Here is a 26,006-nt window from a genome sequence, read left to right on the forward strand (position 1 = left end):
AGGGAGAAAGAAAAAACCCCAGTAAAACAGCAAAGTGATCAGGAGATTCTCAGCCTCCAGGAAAAAGACTTTAGACTGTTGATGCTGAAGATGATGCAAAACATTGGAAATAAACTGGAGGCAAAGATTGGATAACTTACAGGAAATACTGAGCAAAGAGATACAAGATATAAAACTTAAACAAGAAGAGATGCAAAATACAATAACTGAAATAAAAAATTCACTAGAAGCAGCTAATAGCAGAATACAGGAGGCAGAAGAACGAATAAGTGAGGTGGAGGACAGATTAGTGGAAATTACAGATGCAGAAGAGAAAAGAGGAAAAAGATTGAAAACAAATGAAGAGAGTCTCAGAGAACACTGGGACAATGTTAAATGCACCAACATCCATATTATAGGAGTGCCAGCAGGAGAAGAAAGAGAGAAGGGGACAGAAAAAATATTCCAAGAAATAATAGCCAAAAACTTCCCTAACATGGGAAAGGAACCCCTCACTCAAATCCAGGAAGTGCAACGAGTATCATATAAAATAAACCCAAGAAGGAATATCCTGAGACACATATTAATCAAACTGACCAAAATTAAAGACAAAGAGAAAAGATTGAAAGCAGCGAGGGAAAAGAAGCAGATAACATACAAGGAAACCCTGATAAGGTTACTGGCAGGTTTTTCAGCAGAAATGCTGCAGGCCATAAGGGAGTGGCAGGATATACTTAACATGATGAAAGGAAAAAACCTCCAACCAAGATTACTTTACCCAGCAAGGCTCTCCTTCAGATTTGAAGGAGAAATCAAAACCTTCACAGATAAGTAAAAGCTAAGAGAATTCAGCAACATTAAACCAGCTTTACAACAAATACTAAAGGAACTTCTCTGAGCAGAAAAGAAAAGGCAGCAACCAGAAACTAAAATACCACAAATGACAAGGCTCACCAGTAAAGGTATATGTACAGTAAAGATACGAAATCATCCATGCACAATTATGCCACCAAAATCAGAAATCGTGAGAAGAGGAGGGTACAAATGCAGGACACTGGAGATGCACTTGCAATTAAGAGACCAACAACTTAAAACAATCTTGTATATATATAGACTCATATCAAAACTTTAGAATAACTGCAAACCAAAAATCTACAATTGGTACACAAACAAATTTAAAAAATCAACTCAAATAAATCTTCACCTCAGAGTCTATTTCCCAAGGAAACAAACCTGAGACAAAGAGGCTGTACTGGGTACAAGAAAGGTGGATGTCCCCTCCTCTCTAGAGACAACAGTCATGTAAGGATGAATTGAACTGTTTATATATACTACCATATACCAAATTGTTTTACTATAAGTATGCTGTGATCAATGAGAATCCACAAGCGTATTTATGCCAAAGATGTGTGTAATCAGATCTGTGTTCTAAAAGACCTGGCTGAAGTAGGAGGAAGAGATTTCAAGGCAAGGCGGAAGAAATTGGGGTAGCCTAATTAGGAGGTAATCATTTTCATTCAGGCAAGAGATGATGGTGGAGATGGAGAACTAGATTTAATAGGTATTTAGGAGGTAAAACTAACAGGGCCTGGTAGGAAATAGATAGAAGTGGATGAGTGAGGATGTAGACCAAAGGTCCCTTCTTGGTTTAACCAAATGAATAATGTGCCACATACTGAAAAGGGTGGGGTGGGAGAGAAGAATGTCCACGTGTAGATAATGAACTCAGTCTTGAATATTTGAGGTATCAAATGAAGATTTCAAGGTCGAAGGATATATAGGTCTATATGATGGGCTCAAGATTATCCATTTACTAGGAAGTAGTATCAGGAATTGAACCTAAAATGTATCTGATTTCAAAGCCAGTGCTCTTGATCATTATGCCACCAAGAACCCCACACTCTAAAGACTTTAGAGTCCAACAGAGATCTCGAAGATGGCTGAAGGTGGGAGAAAGGATAGAATGATGGAGGCTAGAGAAGAGAGCCTGTCTAGTTCTCAGCGGGGTCCACAGATGGGTTTCCCAGTGTGGAATTCATTATTCCAAAACAATGGGTTAGAATGGTGACATCACCAGGGGAGGGGGGAGTCTTGTCATCTCATAGAGGATGTTTGGGCCCCACTCTGCATTCTCCCCTTCTAACACCCCTCCTGGCCTTGACATCCAGACCGTCCTTGAAGAAAAGGCAGGGATCACAAGGCAGCAATGGAGAAACAGCCATAACAGTCAGTGTCTGACTGTGGATGCTTGGACATTAAAGGGTGGCCAGTTGACAGTGAACCAAGAGTCCCTGGAGATAATTTTTGTGCTTGTCTTGAGCCCATTCTAGAGGTGAGAGAGAAGGAGAAGAACATGCCAGTTCCTCCCTGTTTCTGAGAGTGTTTCTTCTCCCCCTCCACTCCATTACTACAGAGCTGGCCCCAGACCCAGTACGGACGGGAGAGGCAGCCCTCAGTTTCCCAGGTATGTTTCTATGTGTGTTGCTTTTCTTCTTGGAGTGTTCCCCACAACCCCACCTTCCCCATAGGCCCCTCTATCCTGTAAATCACAATTAGTCACCATCTCCAAAATGCTAATCTTTTTCCCAGTCAAAAACAATTCCTCTGCAGGAAGAAGAAAAGAGACAACTTCCTATATTATACGCAGGGGCCCACAGCAAAGTGAGATGGCCATGGCAGACACTGCATTAGGGCTCCTTTTATACCTTTACACTTCTGGAGTGGGGAGGAAGAATTTCTCATAAAGTTCAACTCCATTGCCAAGAGGACAAAGCCATAGACACCTTGCCTCCTCTCTGCAACTGTGCAGCTCACTGAGGCCCAGATGTTGAGCTCATGCAGGAGCTATAACATACCTGCCCATCATGAGTTTCCAGAAGCATCTGGCCCAGGCTATGTCTCTGAGGATGATAGATAGGCAAGGACTGTGCTGTTAAGGAGAATCTCCAAGATGGGATGAGGCCCAGGAAGGAACACAAGCCTTGGGTGTCACACTCCTCAGCTCTGGAAACCCTGGACATTTCCAGCAGCAATTTACCAGCTCATAGCAACCTTGTCTGTCCAGTTTATAATCTCAAAGAAAAAGTGTCACAGATCCACAGTCTTTCCTCTCATCTTGACCCCCTTCTGACATCATGAAAGCAGGAACTGCCCTGTCTCCCCAGAGCACTGAGTCCCAGGCCTCTCCAGGACCAAACTCAGACAGAGAAGACTCCAAGGGCCACCACGATGCCCATCCCCGTTTCCTCATCCTGCCCACATCTGCCATCCCTGCTGCTGGCTCTGCTGCTGAAACTCACAGGTGAGTGGGACCTCCTTCAGTCTGTTTACTGTTTTCTCCCCCTCTGTTTCCCTGAATTTCTTTTGGAAGGCATTTCTTTGTCACATTGCAAAAACAGGCAGAATTTAGTGCTCTAGATTGGAATGGTCCCCAGCTCACAAAAATCTCCCAGTGGCTGTGTCTGTTCCACAGTCTTTTATTCAGGTAGTGGGGCTCACCGTCATGGTCAGAGAGCTGAGCACAGCAAGCATCACAGCTCTCATCCCCCACCCACTGGGACCAAAAGACCTGTCCTTTAAATTTATTACTACTGCAAAAATGCTACCTGCCAAACAAAGAAAAACGTGTTAGAAAAGATGAAGTTTTAAAGCAAGAAAGGAATCCGCAATGCCTCCATGAGGAGTTAATCACTGTTAAAATTTTGTAGAGGTCTGAGTGCTCATAGAACATTGGCCAGAAGGACACACTATAGGTCACTTTATGTCAGTGATGGAAGCTGAGCCCTACATTCTCCCCAGCATAACTGTGTGGTTTGCTGGAAAATCTAAACAGGCTTGTGAAATCTCTTCCCCAAGAACATTGATCATCCAACATGGTAGAAGCTTTGAGTCCCAGCTGCCAAAGCAGATAGCTTGAGAGGTTTAGACCAAATGAAAGAGGAAGCAATACCACTATCTGAGTATGAGAATGGAGGAGGAAAGCTTGCATCTTGAGAGAATAAAATATATGAGGCACCCAGGTCCACTGGAGACATTTCAACAAACATCTAAAGAAGAATTAACACTAACCTTATACAATTTCTTTAAGAAAATAGAAAAAAAAAGGTAACCCTTCCCAACTCATTTTATGAGGAAATCATTACCTTGATAGCAAAAGTAGATAAAAACTGTACATAAAAAAGAAAACTATAGCCAATATCTGTCATAATCTTAGATGCAGTATTCCTCAACGAAATATTGGCAAATAGAATGTAACATTGTATAATGTTATATACTATGACTAAGTTGGATTTATTCCAGACATGCAAAACTGTTTCAACACCTCAAACTCAATCATTGCAATTAATCACATCAAGTTAAAGAAGAAAAAAATAATTGCATGATATATCAATTGATGCAGAAAAAGCACTTGACAGATCCAATACCCACTAATGATGAAAACTCTCAACAAACTAGAAATAGGGAGGAATTTCCTCAACTTGGTAACACCTACAAAAACCCTACAGCTATCACTATACCCAATGGTGAAATACTGAATGTTTTCTTCCTAAGGAAGAAGGCAAGCATGTTTATTCTCACAACATTTATTCAACATAGTGGAGAGAGAGAAAGAGAGAGGAAGAAGGAAAGGAATATAGCCTGGATATGAAGAAATAAAGCTGTTTGCAGATATCAAGATTTTCTACAAAGAATATCCCAAAGACTCTGCTAAACTGCTAAAAAAAATCCACAATCAAAAAATTCCCAAAGCTAAGTGAGTTCAGCAAAATCAATTGTACTTCTACATACCAAAACAAACATATCATCATTTACTTTAGCTCCAAAAAAATGGCATATTTAGGTATAAAATTAATATGTACAAAATCTGTATGAAGAAAGCTACAATATTGACAAAAGACATCGAAGAACTAAAGAGGTGTATTTGTTTATATACAAATATATATTCCATGTTTATGGATAATAAGATCAATATTGTCAAGATATTAGTTCTTTCCAGCTTGATCTATAGATTAAATGCAATCCCAATTGAAACCCAGTAAGTTATTTTGTGGATATTTACAAATTGATTCTAAAGTTTATATGAAGGGGCAGAAGACCCAGAAGAACCAAAACATTATTAAAGGACAATCACCTTTCACAAAAATTAACTGAAAATGGATCACCAACCTAAATGTAAATCATAAAACTATAAAACTCTTAGATAATATAGAAGAAAATATAGATGACCCATGGTATGGCAATGAATTTTTTTTTTTTTTTGTCTTTTTGCTATTTCTTTGGCCGCTCCCGAGGCATATGGAGGTTCCCAGGCTAGGGGTTGAATCAGAGCTGTAGCCAATGGCCTACACCAGAGCCACAGCAATACAGGATCCGAGCCGCATCTGCAACCTACACTACAGCTCACGGCAATGCCAGATCCTTAACCCATTGAGCAAGGCCAGGGATAGAAGCTGCAACCTCATGGCTCCTAGTCAGATTCGTTAACCACTGCACCACAATGGGAACTCCGGCAATGAATTTTTAAAAATAATAGTGTTTATATTTCAATGCAATTTTAGGGTCACAGCAAAATTGGTCAGAAGGTATAGGAATTTTTCATACTACTCCCTGCTCCTACACATCATTGCCTCACCCATTTTCAGCATCCTGCACCAGAGTGGTACATTTGCTACAATTGATGAAACTGCACTGGCAAATTATTAACACCTAAAGTCCACAGTTTGCACTACAGTTCACTCTTGGTATTGTATGTTCCATGAGTTTATCCCCCTTTCCATCCTAACCCCTGGTAACCACTCATATTTTTATCATCTCCTTGGTTTTCCATGTCATATAATTATAACGCTGCAGCATGTATACTCATCTTTTCGATTAGTAATAAACATTTAATTTTCCACCATATCTTTTCAGGACTTGTTAGCTCATTGATTTTCAGTGCTGAATAATATTCCACATCCTAGATTTACCACAATTTCTTATCCTTTCACCTACTTGCTTTCAAGTTTCGGCAATTATGAATAAAGCTGCTATAAACTATGAGGCCTCTCTCCTAGCTTCTGGCAGCCTCAAATGTTCCTTAAATTGTAGATGACATTCTTCCTGTGTGTTCATATCATCTTTCTATGCACGACAGCTGAGCTAAGACGTGCCTGAATTCCTGATTCATATAATCTATGAAATAGTAAATATGTGTTTTTAAGCCACTAATTTTGTGGTAGGTAATTAATTGTTGAGAAATTAAAATAAATATGCTAGGATTGAGAACACATTCAGGATAAAAATCTCCCACAGTTTTGTAGAACTTCCTTTGTATATAGTCTGGGCCACTTCATGAACCAATGTCAATGCTCTTAGACCTAAGAACACATAACAAAAGCAATTAAGTACTAAGGAATGTGAATTTTGTTGGATTGGGTTGAACATCAGTGAACATGAAACACTGTAATAGCTGAAATGTTTTCACACGCCAATAACCAATTTTCACCCCTTGGGGAAAATATAAATTTCGTGGAGAATGCAAGTCTCTGGGCACATGAGATAAGTGGGCTTCCACATAAAGAGAGGGAGATGTCTCTGTAAAGCTGCACTCAATATAGTATGTTGGTTATCAGCACAATGCCTTTAGCTTAAGGTCTTATCTCTAATTTTGGAGCATAAAGAAAAATCTGACTCAAATACCTCTTCACACTTTTAATATAAATGTTTTCATTGGTTCATTGAAAATGTTTATTGAGTGCCTACTATGCTCTATAGCCTGATGCAGAAGGACGGTCCCATTCTCCTTTCTATACACTAGTCCCCTTCTCCTCATCCTATATGGCAGTCAAATTTGTAATTTTCATACTTTGGTGCCAGTACATGTCGCTGAAGAGTGTGCAATCAGACTCCATCTTGAACCAGACCAGACCCAGATATTTTGCTCCAAGTCAAGGAACATGAGAAATGACACAAAGTTTCTTTCCAGGAACTTCAGGGGAAGAGTTCCAGGTGAAACAGCCTGAAACTTCAGTGTCAGCCAAGGCTGGAGATGTCATAACCCTGGCCTGCAACATTCCTGCCCAGTCCCCAGTAGGGCCTGTCTTGTGGTTCAAGGAGACTGGGCCAGAAAGAAAATTAATCTACAGTTTCAATGGAAGCCAATTCCCCGAGTATCCCAAGTGGCAAACTCAGTGGCTAACCAAACAGACTATTCCATCCGAATCAATGATGTGTCGCCTAAGGATGTTGGCACCTATTACTGTGTGAAGCTGACAATAGGACATCCTGACATGGACTACGTATCTGGTCCAGGCACCTATGTATCCGTGAATGGTGAGTACAGTCTTAGAAACTCCATCTTTCAGATTTTTAAGATAAACTGTTAAAAATCCTCAAAATGTACCAAATCATTAATACACACTGGATACTTTGGCCTTTCATTCACAAACTTCCCTTAAGGCTGGAATTCCACGGATGGCCCTTCTGGGATCCCAGGCCAAATATTGAATCAAGCCTGTTGAAAGGCCTTGGCCTTCTCTAATGGCCAGCACCACCAGAAATTGAATACAGAGCAATGGATATTCCCAGTTGAAAAGATATTGGGTAGGTAAAATGCACTGTATACATACACTGCATGGCCCAAAAAGTTAGAAAACTGAGACTTGGAAGGCTGACTAGCCTTCCTGAAGCTTAGGGATAAACCTGGACCCACAAACATGTGTTCTGTCTATTATGACCCATTTCTCAACTCTATAAACACGTGCAACTATGTCTTCACTTAGTTGAGATTCAAGACAGAATCCCAACCATGTTGAAGTTTGACCCCAAATGCCTAGTATCTCCTGAACCAAATAAAAGGAATATTCAGGTAGGCGGAATCACCAAAAAGCCTGCACAATTTCACTCACCCATTTCCAACTAAAGTGAGATTGAGCCCTGGTGGCATGTACCAGAGGGGTCACCACAATCCAGCCAGGGGCCTTGTTCCCCAAAGGACTTCCATGGCTGCGTGTGTCCTCCTACCACGGCCAGGAGTAGTTTCTAGGGAATCGTGAGGCCAGAAGGAGGGATACTCAGTGTTGCCCACTCCCAGGTCTTCTTAGAAAAGCCCTCCTGGAGGGGTTCAGCCACTCTCCTGGATCTCAACCCTTCCCTGGTCTGCCCTAAGACTGGTACTTCCAGCTCTGTGGTTCTCTTATTCTCGGGGGACAAGCAGTGCTGCTTACTCCCTGACACTCTCTGAATTAATTCCATGAAATACAGAGAGATTAGGGTGTCCCTTTGTTCTGCCGGGAGAAAGGATCTTCCCCAGCAAAGGTTTCCTTAAATCCAGACACATTCCATGGCATGCAACCAACCAGGAACCATACCCGTATTTCTTTCAAGCTGAAAAATGGGAATATGGGTGGCTTACCTGCCGTGCTCTCCTGGCCTCACCAGACAAAAGAGTTTCCTTCTCTCCCTAACCTGTATCTCAGGCCATCTGTGCTCTGGAGGCTTTGACAATCTGAAAGGAGAGATTAGTACCAGGACCTGACATCACATGGGATACCAACGGTGGTGGTAGTGGGGGTGAGGGCTCAGGGATGGACCCTCCAAAACTGATGAAATCCCTTGAGGCTCTACCCTCTTTCAGCTGAAGAGCATAAACTGTCCCCCTCTTCCCTCTTGAGGAGATGAGCAGAGCACCCACACTCTGCCTTCAAAAGCATACGCCCACCTGATATTTAGGTTCCCCACCTCTTGGCTTCCCCTGTCTCCACACCTCTCAGCACTAATGCTTCCGCAACAGCAGAGGCTGATTGCCCTTCAGAGGAGAGATGAAGGCCAATCCCAAACTCTCTGACTGTGTGCGGTAGACGGAAGGGACTTGGATCCATCTCCAAATGTATTGACCAATTGTTGGCATTTTCCCTGGCAAGAAGGACCCGTCCCTGTGAACACCTCCATCCACAATCCCACAATCCCTCCCCCTCCATCCTCCTCTTCCCTTGCCCAGGGGCTGAGAAATGCAACTGGGGAGGTGATGCATCTCAACCTCTGAACTGACTTCCCTCCCTCCGTTTGCACTCAGGGAAGCAGCTGCCACTGCTTTCGCTTGCAGAGGCCCCTCTGACCTCAGTATATGTCACTAAGACCATTAGTGTGAATGAGGCCCAACAGTGATCTGCATCCAGTTTCCTTAATCCTGCCTGGGTCAGAACAAAAGAAATGGGAGATGATTTTGAGTTTCTTTCCAGGAACCACAAACGAGATGCTCAAGGTGCAACAAGCCGAGCTATCACAGACGGTATCACCTGGGGAAACACTCACCTTGAGCTGCAGTGTACCAGATTCATTTCCAAAGGGACCCGTCCTGTGGTTCAAGGGGACTGGACCAAATCGTTAGTTAATCTACAGTTTCAGAGGAGGTCTCTTTCCCAGAGTAAAGAAAACTGGAAACACGACCAAAGCTGGCAACACAGACTTTTCCATCCGCATCAGTGAAATCTCTCTTGCAGATGCTGGTACCTACTTCTGTGTGAAGTTCAAGGAAGGGAAACCTGACATAGAGTATCAGTCAGGTCAGGGCACCCAGGTGACTGTGACTGGTAAGTTGGACTCCTATACCTTCTGTCGTGTGACGTCATCTCAGTAAAAGTCCTCCAGTCATTGAACAACTACATTTACCCTAAATACTATTGAAGGTAAACGTACGTTTCATCTTGTCATCTCTCAGCAACCTGTGATTTAAGTGTTTTGCAAGAGAATCTGACAGTCAGAAAAGTCAATGAGTAATGGGAAATATTTTGTTTAACATTCCAACATTCAACCCACCCCGAATAGGGAGGCTAAATCACTTAAGGTAATTCCATGTCCTTTACTGGCAAGTGACTCAAATATTAAGCCGATTTGTGTCCATAAGAGAAATCTGGGTAACTAACGCAATTCTCTCTCCTGTTGGCTAGGAACAAGCAATAATTTTGCCCCAGATACTTCAGACAGACATCTTTTGACCACGAGGGGAACCAAATTGAGGAAAACTCTACTCTAGAGAAGTGCAAAAATGCAAAGAATGTGGGCTGACAGCATTAAACAGCCATATTGTTCCTGGTTCCAACCCCACCTCTGGACTTCCAGTTATAGGAGAGAAAACATCTTTAAGCCAGTTTGCTAAAGTCAGCACCGTCCTAATGGGTGCCAGCTGATAAAGAGCATCCACAAAGCACTGAAGTACAATTTCAAATCACTTTTTCCTGTTCCTACAGCTTTACTTTTTTTATTTTGTTATGACCTCTGAACTCTGAGTATATTTAGCCTGAGAAATCATTAAATTGTTCATACTATTAAATTACTATTTATTGGGCATCTACTATATCCTAATCATTTTTCTCATATTATTTTATTTACCTACACAGCAACTTCAGCATAAGGATGCATGTCCTCCCTGTATAGATGAGTAAACTGAGACTCAAGGAGATTCAGGAGGACATAGGGTAGGAAATAGCAGTGCAATTGGTCTGGGCTCCCTCCAGTATGCTCTATATTAGTGAAGAACCTTTCCTTACAAGGAATAAGAACTCAATACATTAGTTTAAACAACAACAACAATAAAGAAGGAGTTCAGTGATCCTGTAGCTTAGGAGGATTCTAGTTTCTTCATAGCATCCAATGCAGGAATCAAGAACTAAAGGTCTGAATTTGGGCTCCAGTCTCCAAGGCTCTTATTCTCTGAAATTCTCTCATTCTATCTCTTCCTGGATTTGTCTTTCTGGCTTGCACGTAGGCCTACTCAAATGATAAAGAAAATGTTGGCATTCATCCCTTAATCTTAGCAAGCAGGACGGAAAGAGCTTCTTTTTCCCAGACTCTGCAAATGAGTCCCATTGAATCTCAAATTTGCATTCACTGTACCTTTCACTTACTCATTATGGCAAAGGAGAGGAGGTGTTAGGTAGGGAAACTGTTGCCCCAATGAAGCAAATGCTTAACAGACTGAAAACATGTGTCCACTGCAAGGTGTAGATCCTTCATTTAACACATGAGATGCAGAGATTGGGTTCGCCTGAAGGCACTAAGGCAGACTTCTTACTCCCATAATCCTTTAGGTTTCTGGCTTTGCCTTCTTCCTCACAAGAAGACCCCAGTTAGAGTAGAGGTTGTGGGTATGTGTGAGGATGATTTAAAGGGAAAATATTGCAAATGAGTTCAATTTCCCTATTAAAATCCAAATAGCCAGATATGTAGTAGATTTATGTCATTTCTATGTAATAAATGAAAAGCACACATACATGCAGTTTTTAAATACTGAGCTAAGTGTCAGTTTGCTGTGGTTGCTGTAGCTAATTGTCACAACTTTGGGGTTTCAAATAAGAGGAATAGACTTATGTGGATGGCATGACGGTGTGAGGAGCTCCACAAACCCACCTAGCAGGGAAACCTGCAAAAACATTTTCAAAAAACATTTAGAGGAGTGACACTAGCAAGATGGCAGACTAGGATGCCCCCAGCCTTTGTTCTCCAGCCACAGGAAAGGATTCCAGTGAAAGCTGTAGGAATTAGCAATTTTTTTTTTACACTGATACCCCTCCACCAGCCTGGCATAAAGGCACAGCTGGTAGGAAACCGAGGAAACCTCCCATAACTGCTCCTCCCTTGGAAACCAAGTGGACCATGCATCCCACATTCTGGCTTGTCTGGGGGCTTCCAGAGGAACTAGTTTCTGTCTCATCTGACTCAGAGCACTAATAGGAACAGCAGCATAGTTTAGAGGTGCAGCAAACAGAAGCCACTGAAGTGGTTCATTAGAGCTGCAGATACTATGCAGTTTCACAGGAAGACACCAGGGGAAATTAGAACTTGCGAGTTCTGGAGAAGAAACAGGCAAACTGTTTAGGGAATTTGAGATACACACACAAGCCTACAAAAGACACATCCCCAGAATCTAGCCAGGATGCTTGAAGAAGGTACTCCCCTGCACAAAGCCAGTCTGTAAAGAGATGGTTGTCTTAATCCATTCGGGCTAATATAACAAAACACCACACTGAGTAGTTTATGAATAATAGAAATTTACTTCTCTAACCCAAGAGCATGGCACCAGCATGGTCAAGTGAGGGCTTTCTTCTGGATCACAGACCTCTCTCTTTGTATTTTCACGTGCCGCAAAAGGCTAGGGAGTTCCGTGTGGTCTGTTTTATAAGGCGTTAATGCCATTTATCGTGATTCCACATTCATGACTAAGCACCTCCTAAAGGCTCCACCTCCTAATACTATCACTTTTGGGGCATAGGGTTTCAACCTACGAATTTGGGGAGGCACAAAAAATGGTCTGTTCAAATGCCCAGATCTCAACAAAAGATCAGAAAGCACACAAAAGGTAGGAAAACATAGCCTAATCAAATGAAAAACTCCAGAAGCTGACCCTAAAGAAACTTAGATCATGTCCTGGCTCACATGTAGGAGGAGAAAAATTAACTCTATTATCAGAGATCAACATTGTTGGCAGGAGTAAAACTAGCTCAGCATTGAGGTACCAACCCCTTAGACCCTGACCCAGCCTCTAACCAAGGCATACACAAAGGGGAACTCAGCAGATAAGCATAACCACAAGCCCTCAGGCTCCTGCCACTACTCCAACCAAGGCAGAGGCTGCAGTCACAGACCAGAGAAACCCATCTTCCTCAGGGCTTCTGCTCCAACCTTGGGCCTCGCTCCCACCCCCAGGGGGATGGTGACTGCCATTAAACACAGGAGAAGCCTCACGTGGCATTTCATTCTGGCCCTAACCCCTCCACCTCCAAGCCCCACCTCACCCTAAGGTGGTGTCTGCCAGCACATCCTGGGTGAAGAAGTGACCCATCAGCACTCCAGCTGATCCAGCTCTCCTACCAAAGCCACTAGGAACATGTAGCCGGTACCACAAGGCTCCCACACAGGAGCCAGTCAGAAAAAGAAAACTACTGTATGATTCCACTTATTTGAGGTATCTGAAGTACTAAAATTTGTAGAAACAGAAAGTAGGAGTTCCGATCGTGGCTCAGCAGTTAATGAACCCGACTAGCATGGATGAGGACTTGGGTTTGATCCCTGGCCTCATTCAGTGGGTTAAGGATCCGGCGTCGCCGTGAGCTGTGGTGTAGGTTGCAGATGCAGCTCGGATCCCGCATTGCTGTGGCTGTGGCATAGACCGGCAGCTACAGCTCTGATTTGACCCATAGCCTGGGAACTTCCATATGCCGCTGGTGCAGCGCTAGAAAGACAAAGAAAGGAAGAAAGAAAGAAAGAAAGAAAGAAAGAAAGAAAGAAAGAAAGAAAGAAAGAAAGAAAGAAAGAAAGAAAGAAAGAAAGAAAGAGTGAGTAGTCAAATTCAGAGTTGTGGTTACCAGAGACTGGAAGAAAAGGGAAATGAGAGTTGTTTTGCAAAATAAAGTTCAGTTTTGCAAAATAAAGTTCTGGTGGTCAATTTCATAATAATGTAAATATAATGAACAGTATTGAACTTTACACTTACAAATGGTTAAGCTGGTCTAAAAAAAGCACTGCAAAGAGCCAGAGACGTTTAACTTCATTGAGCTTCCAGAACTGGCTCTATGAATTTTTTTACATCTAATTGTTAATGTTTGTGTTTGACAGAACTTAGGCTGTGATTCTTGCTGTAACATATGACTTGGTGGTAAAGTTGTGGAGGAAGAAATTTAAAGCCTTTTCCAACTTCAACTATGAGGCTATCGACATCCATCTAAAAGATATTGCGCATGACCTGATTGAAATCAGGTCTGAAGTTTTTTTGAGTCTAGAAGATTTGTTTAAACTATATCAGTTTGAAACATAGTGTGGATTCTCAATTTCTGTTTTGGCAACCTTAAATTTTATTAATTACAAACCAAAAAATGTAGCTCCCATTTACTCTCACTATCATTTAATAACAGAATAAAAAGCTCAATGCCAAAGATATGTCATAAAGAACCACACTCTAAACAAATTTAGCTTTTGGTGCAGTTTTACTGAGAAGTAATTGACATATAACATTGTATTAGTTTAAGGTGTACAGCATATTCATGTGTTGTGTGTATATATTACAAAGTATTTACCACAGTTAGTCTAGTTAACATCCATCACCTCATATGGTCACAATTTTTTATCGTGTGAAGAATTTTTAAGATCTACTCTCTTAGCAACTTTCAAATATACAGCATAGTGTTATTAACTATAGTCACTATGCTATACTATACAACTCCAGAATTTATTTATCCTAGAACTGGAATTTTGTACCTATTGACTGACTACCATCACCTAGATTTCAAGAAACCACCAATCTGCTCTCTGTATCTATCAGTTTAAGGGTTTTTTTAGACGCCACATACAGGTGAAATAATATAGTATTTGTCTTTCTCTGTCTGGAATTTCTGGATCATATGGAGTTACATTTTTATTTTCTGAGGAACCTCTATACTGTTTTCCACAATGGTTACATCAATTTACATCCCCACCAGCAGTACAGAGTGTTCCTGTTTCTCCACATCCTTGCCAACAGGTTTTATTTCTTGGTTTGTTTGTTTGTTTGTTTGTTTGTTTGTTTGTTGTTAGCTATTCCAACAAGTGTGAGGTGTTGTCTCATTGTGGTTTCCATTTGCATTTCCATGCTGGTTTGTAATGCAGACATCTTTTCATGTGTCTGTTGGCCATCTGTTTTGTCTTCTTTAAGAAAATGTCTATTCAGGTCCTCTACCCGTTTTTCAATCAGGTTGTTTGGTTTTTTGATATTGAGTTGTATGAGCTTTTTATATACTTTGGATATATCATTTGCAAATATTTTCTTCCATTCAATTGGTGTCTTTTCATTTTGTCAAAGGTTTACTTTGTTGTGAAAAATCTTTTAAGTTAGTTAGATCCTATTTATTTTTGCTTTTGTTTCCCTTGTCTGAGGACACTTATCCAAAAAAATATTACTAAGACCAATATCAAAATATCACAGCCTATGTTTTCTTCTAGGAAGTTTATGTTCTCAGGTCTTATATTTAAGTTCTAATCCATTTTTAGTTTGTTTTTGTATTTGGTGTAAGAAAGTGGTCCAGTTTCATTCTTTTTCCTATAGCTGTCCAGTTTTCCCAACACCATTTATTAAAGGCTGTCTTTATTCTTGTCTCCTTTGTCATAGATTAATTGATCATATAAACATGGGTTTATTTATAGGAGATCTATTCTGTTCCATTGATTTCTGTGTTTCTGATCCAGTACCATACTGGTTTTAGTACCATAGCTTTGTAGTACTGTTTTAAATCAGGGCACATGATACCTCCAGTTTTGTTCTTTTTTCTCAAGATTGCATTGGTCATTCTGAGTCTTTTGTGACAATAGACAATTGGAATTTTGACAGAGATTGTGTTAAACTTATATATTGCCTTGGGAAGTATGGAAATTTTAATATTGATTTTTTTCAATCCATGAACAAGGTATATCATTGTATATTATATAAATATATGTGCTACCTTCAATTTCTTTCACCAATGTCTTATAGTTTCCTAATGTAGGTATTTTACCTCATGGCTAAATTTATTCTTAGGTATTTGATTCTTTTTGAAGCAATTGTAAATGGGATTGTTTACTTCATTTCTCCTTCTGATAGTTTTTTATCAGCTTATAGATATGCAACAGATTTCTATATATTAATTTTGTACCTTGAAATTTTACTTAATTCATTAATTAGTTGTAATAGTTTTTTGGTAGAGTATTTGGGATTTTCTGTGTATAGTATCATGTATTTGCAAAATAGTGACAATTTTATTTCTTCCTTTCCAATTTGGATGCTTTTTTATTTCTTTTTCTTGCCTAGTCCCTCTCACTAGGTTTTCTAATACTATGTTGAATAAAGGTAGTAGGAATGGGTATTCTGGTCTTATTCCTGATCTCAGAAGTAAAGTTTTAAGGTTTCACTGTGGAGTATGATGTTGTCTGTGGGTTTGTCATATACTGCCTTTAATATGTTGAGATGTGTTCCCTCTATATTCACTTTATTGAGAGATTTTATCATAAATGATGCTGAGTTTTGTCAGATGCTTTTTTTGCATCCATTGAGATGATTACGTGATTTTTATCCTTCATTTTGTTAATGTCATATATCACATTAATATCACTAATGTCATTTTATGGATGTTAAACCATGCTTTCATCCCTGAAATGAATTGCACATGATCATGGCTTATGATCCATTTAATGTATTGTTGAATTTGGTTTGCTGTTTATCAGGGATAATGGTCTGTAATTTTTTCTTTCTTTCTTTCTTTTTTTTTTTTTTTTTTTGGTAGTGTCTTTTTCTGGTTTTGGTATTAGGATAATTCTGGTCTTGTAAAGTGAGTTTGGAAGTGTTCCTTCCTCTTAAATTTTTTGGAATAATTTGAGAATAATAGAGATTAACTCTTCTTATATATGTTTGGTAAAATTCACCTGTGAGGACATCTACACCTGGACTTTTGTTCGTTGGCTATTTTTTTAATTACTGATTCAACTTAATTGGTCTATTCAGATTTTCTATTTCTTCATTACTGTATGTTTCTAGGAATTTACCCATTTCATTTAGGTTGTCCAACTTGTTGGCTTATAGTTGCCCTAGTATTCTCTTATGATCATTTGCATTTCTGTGGTATCAGTTGTAATGTCTCCTCTTTCATTGGGTTCTCTTTTTTTCTTTGGGTTCTCTTTTTTTCTTGATGAGTCTGGCTAAAACTCTACCAATTTTGATAATCTTTTCAAAGATCTAACTCAGTTTTATTATTTTTCTATTAATTTTAGTCCCTATTTCATTTATTTCCACTCTGATTCTAATTATTTCTTTCTTTATACTAACTTTATGCATTTTTCTTTTTCTAGGTGCTTTAAACATAAAGTTATTTGAGAGTCCTCATTTTTTGAGATAGGCCTTATGAACTTCATTCTTAGAACTGTTTTTTCTGTGTCCCCTAGATTTTGGAAAGTTGTGTTTTCACTTTCATTTGCCTCAGGGTAGTTATTAATTTCCTATTTAATTTCTTCATTGACCCATTGACTGTTTAGTAACTTGTTGTCTAGTCCCTACATATTTGTGGGGTTTTTTCCAGTTTTCTTCTTGTAATTGATTTCTAATTTCATACTGTGGTAGTTGTGGTTGGGAAAAAATGTTTGATATGATTCCAATCTTCCTAAATTTATTGAATTGTTTTGTGTCCTAACATGTGATCTATTGTGGAGAATGTTCCATGTATACTTGAAAGGTATGTGTACTCTGCTGCTTTTGGATGAAATGTTCCATACATTTTAAGTCCATCTGGCCTAATGTGTCATTTAAGCTCAATGTTTCCTTACTAATTATTTGTCTGGATGATTGGCCCATTTATATGAATATGGTATTAAAGTCCCCTACAATTATTGCATCGCTGTCTGAATCTCCCTTTATTTCTGTTAATATTTGTCTTATATATTTAAGTGCTTCTCTGTTGGGTGCATAAATGTTATCAAATGTCATATCTTCTTGCTGGTTTGGCCTCTTTATCATTATACAGTACCCTTCTTTGTCCTTTTTTAGAGTCTTTGTTTTAAAGTCAATTTTTTCATGTACATTGACTTCTTGGTCAAATTTAATTAACTATATATGCATGAGTTTATTTCTGGGCTGTTTATTCTGTTGCATTAATCTATGTATCTGTTTTTATACCAATACCATATTGTTTTTATTACTATCACTTTGTAATATAGTTTGAGGTCAGTAAATGATGCCTCCAACATTGTTCTCTTTTCTTGAGGTTTTTTTTTTTGGTGATTTGAAATCTTCTGCAGTTTATTTAAATTTTAGGATTGACCTTACTTTTTCTATGAAAAATGTCCTTGGAAGATTGAAAGGGACTGCATTGAAACTGTAGTTGTTTGGATAGTATAGACATTTATAAATATTAATTATTTGAATTCATGAGCATAAACTATCTTATTTATTTGTTTCTCCATTTCTTTTAATAATGTCTTATATTTTCCAGTATATAGATCTTTCACCTCTTTGGTATAATTAATTCCCAGCTATTTTTTTGATGCAATTGTATATGTGATTGTTTCTTACCTTCTTTTGCTAATATTTCTTTACTACTATATAGAAATACTATATATTTTATATACTGATTTAGTATCCTGCAACTTTACTGAATTTTCTTATTAGTTCTAACAGATTTTTATGGAGTCTTTAGTGGTTTCTATATATAATATCATGTTATCTGCAAATAGTGGCATTTTTTACTTCTCCCTTTCTGATTTGAATGATTTTATTTCTTTTTCTTGCCTAGGTGCTCTCACTAGAATTCCCAATACTATGTTGAATGAAAGTGATAAGAGTGAGCATTTAGAGGGAGAAGGTTTCACTTTGGATTTGTAAAGATACGCTTTTAAAAATCTGTCACATGGGCCAAATCATTACTAGACACTGGATACTATGCCCGTTCATCCATAAAAAACTCTATAGATTAGAATTCTACAGATAGCTTTTCTGATCATCCATTCTGGGGTCTTATGCCAAATATTGAATCAAGACATGTTACAGGTTATGCCCTTCTATGTGGCCAACTCCAACAGAACCCAATGAAATAGGGCAAAGGACATTCCCATATGAAAAGACAAAATGCAAAATGCAACTGTATGAGTGTGCTGCATGCTCCTAGAAGTGAAAAAACTAAGGTGCAGAAGATTGTCTGACTTTTGAAAGACATTAGGAACAATCCTGGAATGAAAACTATCCATCATGTCTCTTCTAACCTACTCTCTGAGGCTGAATTTCCCTTCACTGATCCTCATAGCCACATGTTAGCCTAATGCCTAATATCTCCTAACCAAAACAAAGGGATGTTCAGACAAGCAGGATCACCAAAAAGCCTGCACAATTTCACTCACCCATTTCCAACTAAAGTGAGATTGAGCCCTGGTGGCATGTACCAGAGGGGTCACCACAATCCAGCCAGGGGCCTTGTTCCCCAAAGGACATCCGTGGCTGCGTGTGTCCTACCACGGCCAGGAGTAGTTTCTAGGGAATCGGGAGGCCAGAAGGAGGGATACTCAGTGTTGCCCACTCCCAGGTCTTCTTAGAAAAGCCCTCCTGGAGGGGTTCAGCCACTCTCCCGGATCTCGACCTTTCCCTGGTCTGCTCTAAGACTGGTACTTCCAGCTCTGTGGTTCTCTTATTCTCGGGGGACGAGCAGTGCTTCTTGCTCCCTGACACTCTCTGAATTAATTCCATGAAATACAGAGAGATTATGGTGTCCCTTTGTTCTGCCAGGAGAAAGGATCTTCCCCAGCAAAGGTTTCTTTAAGTCCAGCCACATTCCATGGCATGCAACCAGCCAGGAACCATTTCCATATTTCTTTCAAGCTGAAAAATGGGAATATGGGTGGCTTACCTGCCGTGCTCTCCTGGCCTCACCAGACAAAAGAATTTCCTTCTCTCCCTAACCTGTATCTCAGGCCATCTGTGCTTTGGAGGCTTTGACAACCTGAAAGGAGAGATTAGTACCAGGACCTGACATCACATGGGATACCAACGGTGGTGGTAGTGGGGGTGAGGGCTCAGGGATGGACCCTCCAAAACTGATGAAATCCCTTGAGGCTCTACCCTCTTTCAGCTGAAGAGCATAAACTGTCCCCCTCTTCCCTCTTGAGGAGATGAGCAGAGCACCCACACTCTGCCTCCAAAAGCATACGCCCACCTGATATTTAGGTTCCCCACCTCTTGGCTTCCCCTGTCTCCACACCTCTCAGCACTAATGCTTCCGCAACAGCAGAGGCTGATTGCCCTTCAGAGGAGAGATGAAGGCCAATCCCAAACTCTCTGAATGTGTGCGGTAGACGGAAGGGACTTGGATCCATCTCCAAATGTATTGACCAATTGTTGGCATTTTCCCTGGCAAGAAGGACCCGTCCCTGTGAACACCTCCATCCACAATCCCACAATCCCTCCCCCTCCATCCTCCTCTTCCCTTGCCCAGGGGCTGAGAAATGCAACTGGGGAGGTGATGCATCTCAACCTCTGAACTGACTTCCCTCCCTCCGTTTGCACTCAGGGAAGCAGCTGCCACTGCTTTCGCTTGCAGAGGCCCCTCTGACCTCAGTATATGTCACTAAGACCATTAGTGTGAATGAGGCCCAACAGTGATCTGCATCCAGTTTCCTTAATCCTGCCTGGGTCAGAACAAAAGAAATGGGAGATGATTTTGAGTTTCTTTCCAGGAACCACAAACGAGATGCTCAAGGTGCAACAAGCCGAGCTATCACAGACGGTATCACCTGGGGAAACACTCACCTTGAGCTGCAGTGTACCAGATTCATTTCCAAAGGGACCCGTCCTGTGGTTCAAGGGGACTGGACCAAATCGTCAGTTAATCTACAGTTTCAGAGGAGGTCTCTTTCCCAGAGTAAAGAAAACTGGAAACACGACCAAAGCTGGCAACACAGACTTTTCCATCCGCATCAGTGAAATCTCTCTTGCAGATGCTGGTACCTACTTCTGTGTGAAGTTCAAGGAAGGGAAACCTGACATAGAGTATCAGTCAGGTCAGGGCACCCAGGTGACTGTTATTGGTGAGTATGTTTCCTCTACTCCTTGGTATATGATATCTTCTCAGTAGTAATACTCTCTATTCATTGAACAATTGCTCTATGGCAAATATTACTGAGAGTACTATGTACATTTAAATTTGTTTAACGAAGTTCCCGTCATGGCGCAGTGGTTAATGAATCCTACTAGGAACCATGAGCTTGCGGGTTCGGTCCCTGCCCTTGCTCGGTGGGTTAAAGATCCGGCGTTGCCGTGAGCTGTGGTGTAGGTTGCAGACGCGGCTCGGATCCCGCGTTGCTGTGGCTCTGGTGTAGGCTGGTGGCTACAGCTCCGTTTCGACCCCCTAGCCTGGGAATCTCCATATGCCACGGGAGCGGCCCAAGAAATAGCAAAAAGACAAAAAAAAAAAAAATTTGTTTAACTATCTCAGGAACTTGTGAGTTAACTATTTTATAAGATGGGAAAGTGAAAGTTAGAAAGGTTAATGGAGTGATGAGAAATATTTTGTTTAACATTTCAATGTTCAACATTCCCCAATAGCTGAGCTAAACCAATTAATGTAATGTCATGTCCCCTGTCAGTGGTTAACTCAAATATGAGACTGGTTTAAACCCATTTGGGTCTATAAAATAAAAGGACAGACTTGCAGAAAAATTGGGGATGCTGGTCATTCTCTTTCCCATGGAATGGAAACGAACAATTGTGTGGCCAATGTGTTCCATACAGATATAATCTCATCATAATAAGAATCAGTTGGAAAATCTGCTGTAGGTGAGTATGGAGATGTAAAAAGTGTGGTTTGCTAACATTGTATGGCCATACTGTCCTTCTTCCAACTCCATGTCTGGACTGATAGGAGAAAGAAAATATTTTGTTTAAATTAATTAACAATGGTAGTAGTATCCTAACAGATGCCCAGTGATAAAGTTTCCATCCACGGTGTGTAGAAATGCAATTGTGAATGAAAAACAACACAGAAATATATGGAGGCTAAACAATATGCTACTAAACAACCAATGGATCAATGAAGAAATCAAGAGGAAATCAAAAAATACCTAGAGACAAATGAAAACAAAAGATGATCCAAAACCTATGGGACACAGCAAAAGCAATTTTAAGAGGAAGTTTATAGCTATACAAGATTACCTCAGGAAATAAGAAAAATCATAAATAAACAACCCAACTTTATACTTAATGCAACTAGAGAAAGAAGAACAAACAAAACCCAAAGTTAGTAGAAGGAAAGAAATAATAAAGATAAGATCAGGGAAAAAAATGAAATAGAGACTAAGAAAAAAGGAAAGATCAATGAAAAAAGCTGATTCTTTGAAAAGACAAACAAAGTTGATAAGTCTTTAGCCAGACTCATCAAGACAAAAAGGGAGAGGGCCCAAATCAATAAAATTAGAAATGAAAAAGAAGTTACAGCCAATACCACAGAATACAAAGACCATAAAAGGCTACTATAAGCAACTATATGGCAAAAAAATGGACAACCTAGAAGAAATGGACAAATTCTTAGAAAAGTACAATCTCCTAATACTGAACCATGATGAAATAGAAAATATGAACAGACAAAATACTTGAGTTGGGTTTTTCTTTTTTGCTTTGAATGATTTTAAATTTTATATTCTTAAGTGAGAATGATCTATGTTCTGTAATTTTACTTTATATTATCCTTGTTGGAGTTTTGTTATTGAAGTTATTCTAGCTTCAAAAAATGAGATGGAAAGTGTGCCCTTTCTCTCTTCTCTAGGAAAAGTTATATGAGATTGAAATTGATTACTTCAATGTCTTTTATATCTTGCCTTGATATCATCTATACCTAAAGAAATTTTTTATTATTTTTTCCAAATAGTTTTATCAACTTTTTGATATAAGGATATAATCTGTTAGGAATTTTTCTATGTTCAGTGAGATTTATAAAACAATAATTATGCCCAACACAACATGTTGCCTGGCCCACTTTTTCACTGATCCTCAAATTCCCTATGTGTGGGTTTTCTGATCTCTTAATCTTTTAGTCAACAGATTTAATTGCGTTTTCTCTGTAAATTTATATTTTGTTTTTCTTTGTATTTTTGTGGTGTTGGTTGTAACTTCTCCTTCCAAGTTGTTATTTATTCATAACTTTTTCGTGCCTCATTGCATTGGCAGGAATATCCAGTACCTCATTGAGCAGATGCAGTGGAGTAGACATCCAGTTGTTGCTAATTGTAAAGGACATTCTTGTAAAATTTCACATTAAAGATGGCATGTTGTCTTGGGATTTTTGTAGATAAATAGCAGGCTAAGAAATTTTCCCTTCTAGGGAACCCTCCTGCACTGTTGGTGGGAATGTAAGCTGGTACAAGCACTATGGAAAACAGTATGGAGGTAACTTAGAAAACTATACATAGAACTACCATATGACCCAGCAATCCCACTCTTGGGCACATATCCGGACAAAACTTTCCTTGAAAAAGACGCATGCACCCGCATGTTCATTGCAGCACTATTCACAATATCCAAGACATGGAAACAACCCAAATATCCATTGACAGATGATTGGATTAAGAAGATCTGGTATATATCACACAATGGAATACTACTCAGCCATACAAAAGAACAAAATAATGCCATCTGCAGCAACATGGATGGAACTAGAGACTCTCATACTAAGTGAAGTAAGTCAGAAAAAGACAAGTATCATATGATTTCACTTATATCTGGAATATGATATATGGCGCAAATGAACCTTTCCACAGAAAAGAAAATCATGGACTTGGAGAACAGACTTGTGGTTGCCAAGAGGAGGGGGAGGAAGTGGGATGGATTGGGAACTTGGGGTTAATAGATACAGACTATTGCCTCTAGAATGGATAGGCACTGAGATCCTGCTGTATAGCACTGGGAACTATGTCTAGTCACTTACGATGGAGCATGATAATGTGAGAAAAATGAATGTATACTTGCATGTGTAACTGGGTCACCATGCTGTACAGTAGAAAATTGACAGAACACTGTAAACCAGCTATAACAAAAAAATAAATAAAAATCATTATGACTTATAAAAATAAGAAAGAAAGAAAGAAATATCCTTTCTATTCCTAGTTGTTTAAAAGCTATGAAATGAGAATAAGTAGTAGCAGGAATCAACAAAAAAAAAATGGTAAAGATATAGGAATGTGGCTCCTCAACAGAGAAACAACGTGGCCTGAGGAAAGAGAACAAGCTATGTGACCAGAGAAACCCATATTCCAGTTCTGGCTCTGCCAACTTCTAGTAAGTCCCTTGCCTCTACCAGCCTCCTTTTCCCTATGTATAAAATAGATATTATAACATCTATTCCTAGAGTTATCAGGATTAAAATTATCTAAAGCAAACACAAGACTGCCTAGCTCACCAACATTGATGATATATTATTCTTCCTTCTTGCAGCTCCACCTTCTCTGCCAGTGATCATAGGCCCCTTGGAGAAGGCTCTAATTGGACAGGCTGTGAATTTCAGCTGCATATCCTATGGTTTCTTTCCTGAAAACATCACCCTAAAGTGGTTCAAAAATGGGAAGGAAATCTCATCCCTCCAGACCCACGTGGTCAAGTTAAAGGAGAGCAATGTGTACAAAATCTCCAGTACTACTGAGGTCGTTTTGTCTCTACAGGACTTCTATGCTTATATCACCTGTGATGTGAACCACCTAAGCCTCCATTATCCTCTTCAAGGGACTGCTGATTTGTCTAAGACCATGCTAGGTAGGTGGCAGTCCATGTGACCAGGCTTTCATCTGGCTTTGGGGAATACTTCAGGGAATAGCCTAAATAATAACTGGACTCTGGAAACTGCCACATGTTATGTAGGTGCTAAGTAAATGGCCATCAAGTAATAAGTAAGAGAGATCTGTTCATTTCTTGAAATCTGAAACTTTGTCCTCCACTATTTCAGTTCCACCCACCATGTCTATTTTTGAACACCCTGTCTCAAAGAACAAGATCAATGTCACCTGCAAGGCAAAGAAGTTCTACCCCAAGGGCATATGGCTGACCTGGCTGAAGAATGGAAATGTGTCTCGGATTGATAAGACCCTGACCCCTACCAAGAGGAGAGATGGACTATACACTGTGCAGAGCTCAATCCTGGTGAACAAACCTCATGAAATAGAGGACACTGTGCTCACCTGCCAGGCAGAACAAGATGGGCAGCAGGAGGTCACTTCAAAAATGACGTTTTTGGTTTCTGCTCATCTGGACAAGCATAAAAAGTAGCCAATGGCAAGTCATCCATGACTTAGTTAAGGAGGCTATTATCTTTCCTTAAAACATTCTTCTCCATATTGTAAGATTTTTGAATTATAAAAGCAGAGCGCTTCCCCCCCCACACACACACACATCTACACAATCCAAATAACTCGAAATGATACAATGCACATTAGTAACTACTAAAAAACAATACACCCAACTAAACAGAGAGATCTCCTGTTTATGATTTTTTCAGATCCTTTAAGGTCTCATCTAGCTACAAATTTGGTTTCAGATACTTGGTTGTGAGAGGACTAGATAAGTTCTAGCTTCTTGCCAAACCAGGAAAACAATGTTCTCTTGAATGTCCTTAATGATTTCTTGGAGGAGATTTTTTATTATTCCCTCAGTTCCTATTGGGTTCAAGTCCTATGCTGAGCAAGTAAGCCTTGAAATTATCCAAAAAGGAATATGTTTATACTCCACTTACTACTAGAATAAACAGACAATCCTGTAACCTGTGCCCTGATGTGTTGCTATTCTCCTAGTACCTTTTGGATGTCTGGATATCCTGTACTTTCTAGATCTAGAGGGGGAGAAATGGTGAGCATAGTATTTCAGACATTGGTTTGACTCTCAGTAACTTGTGACCCCAAAGACTTTCCTAAAATCTCTGAGCTCCAATTTTCTCACCAACATGGAGGATAATAATTCTTATCTCATGGGACTGCGCTGGGGAGCATGCAATGTCATATGAGATGATTAAATGATTGAGGCTGTCCCTCTCATTTTCTGGATGAAGCACAACCCAATAGTATGAGAGGTATTGTGTCTCCCTGGCCTCCTGCTTCAGGTTTCTGTGCAGGGCAGGACACACTGTAGCAGGAACAGTTGTCACCAGTGACGGGAATGCAAGGACACCATTCTAATAGCTCCTGTTGCCCATCCTTCCATTTGGAGCTCTCCTTCTAGGCCACAACTAGGTGTTGCTAGTGATGGAGATGTCTACTGCTCTTCTGCAGGAAACAAGAGGACCTAACCATAAATTGAGAGGAGACTCAAGGGGGTTGGACAAGGTGGTGGCCACAGCCTGATCCATGAGTAGGCTAAGGTTAGAGGGAGTCAGTCCAAGAGGTATACAAAGAGTCACATGGTACCAAGGTGCTTCCGGAGATATGAGAAGGACACAAGACTTCCCCAGGAATTCCTAGAATCTGGTAAGTAGCTCCATCTGAAGTGTGACAGTGGAGGAATGGAGCTTGATCAAGGATTTGCAGGTGTCCAAAGACAA

At 39.9% G+C, this 26,006-nt stretch overlaps 1 protein-coding gene across 2 annotated transcripts; it reads left to right on the top strand.

The window, feature by feature from the left end:
- On the top strand, positions 1,368-25,207 carry LOC100626120 (signal-regulatory protein beta-1-like). Of its 2 annotated transcripts, XM_021077528.1 has the most exons (6): positions 1,368-2,443; positions 3,144-3,280; positions 6,944-7,290; positions 20,170-20,520; positions 23,918-24,232; positions 24,423-25,207. In XM_021077528.1, exons 3-6 carry the CDS (start codon positions 7,248-7,250, stop codon positions 24,740-24,742), a joined length of 1,029 nt encoding a protein of 342 aa, XP_020933187.1. In that variant the 5' UTR covers positions 1,368-2,443; positions 3,144-3,280; positions 6,944-7,247; the 3' UTR covers positions 24,743-25,207. The 2 variants fall into 2 exon arrangements, 1 of the variants encoding a protein (XP_020933187.1); XR_002339903.1 differs by lacking the exons at positions 20,170-20,520; positions 23,918-24,232; positions 24,423-25,207 and adding an exon at positions 9,198-9,319.

The sequence above is a fragment of the Sus scrofa genome, chromosome 17, assembly GCF_000003025.6.
Source record: "Sus scrofa isolate TJ Tabasco breed Duroc chromosome 17, Sscrofa11.1, whole genome shotgun sequence".
Taxonomy (NCBI): domain Eukaryota; kingdom Metazoa; phylum Chordata; class Mammalia; order Artiodactyla; family Suidae; genus Sus; species Sus scrofa.

Bases quoted from the DNA above. Each gene is read 5' to 3' on its own strand.
- LOC100626120 (XM_021077528.1), top strand. From the start codon at position 7,248: ATGGACTACGTATCTGGTCCAGGCACCTATGTATCCGTGAATG. The intron at 7,291-20,169 runs GTGAGTACAGTC...GTTTCTTTCCAG, and splicing joins CACCTATGTATCCGTGAATG to GAACCACAAACGAGATGCTC. The intron at 24,233-24,422 runs GTAGGTGGCAGT...CCACTATTTCAG, and splicing joins TTTGTCTAAGACCATGCTAG to TTCCACCCACCATGTCTATT.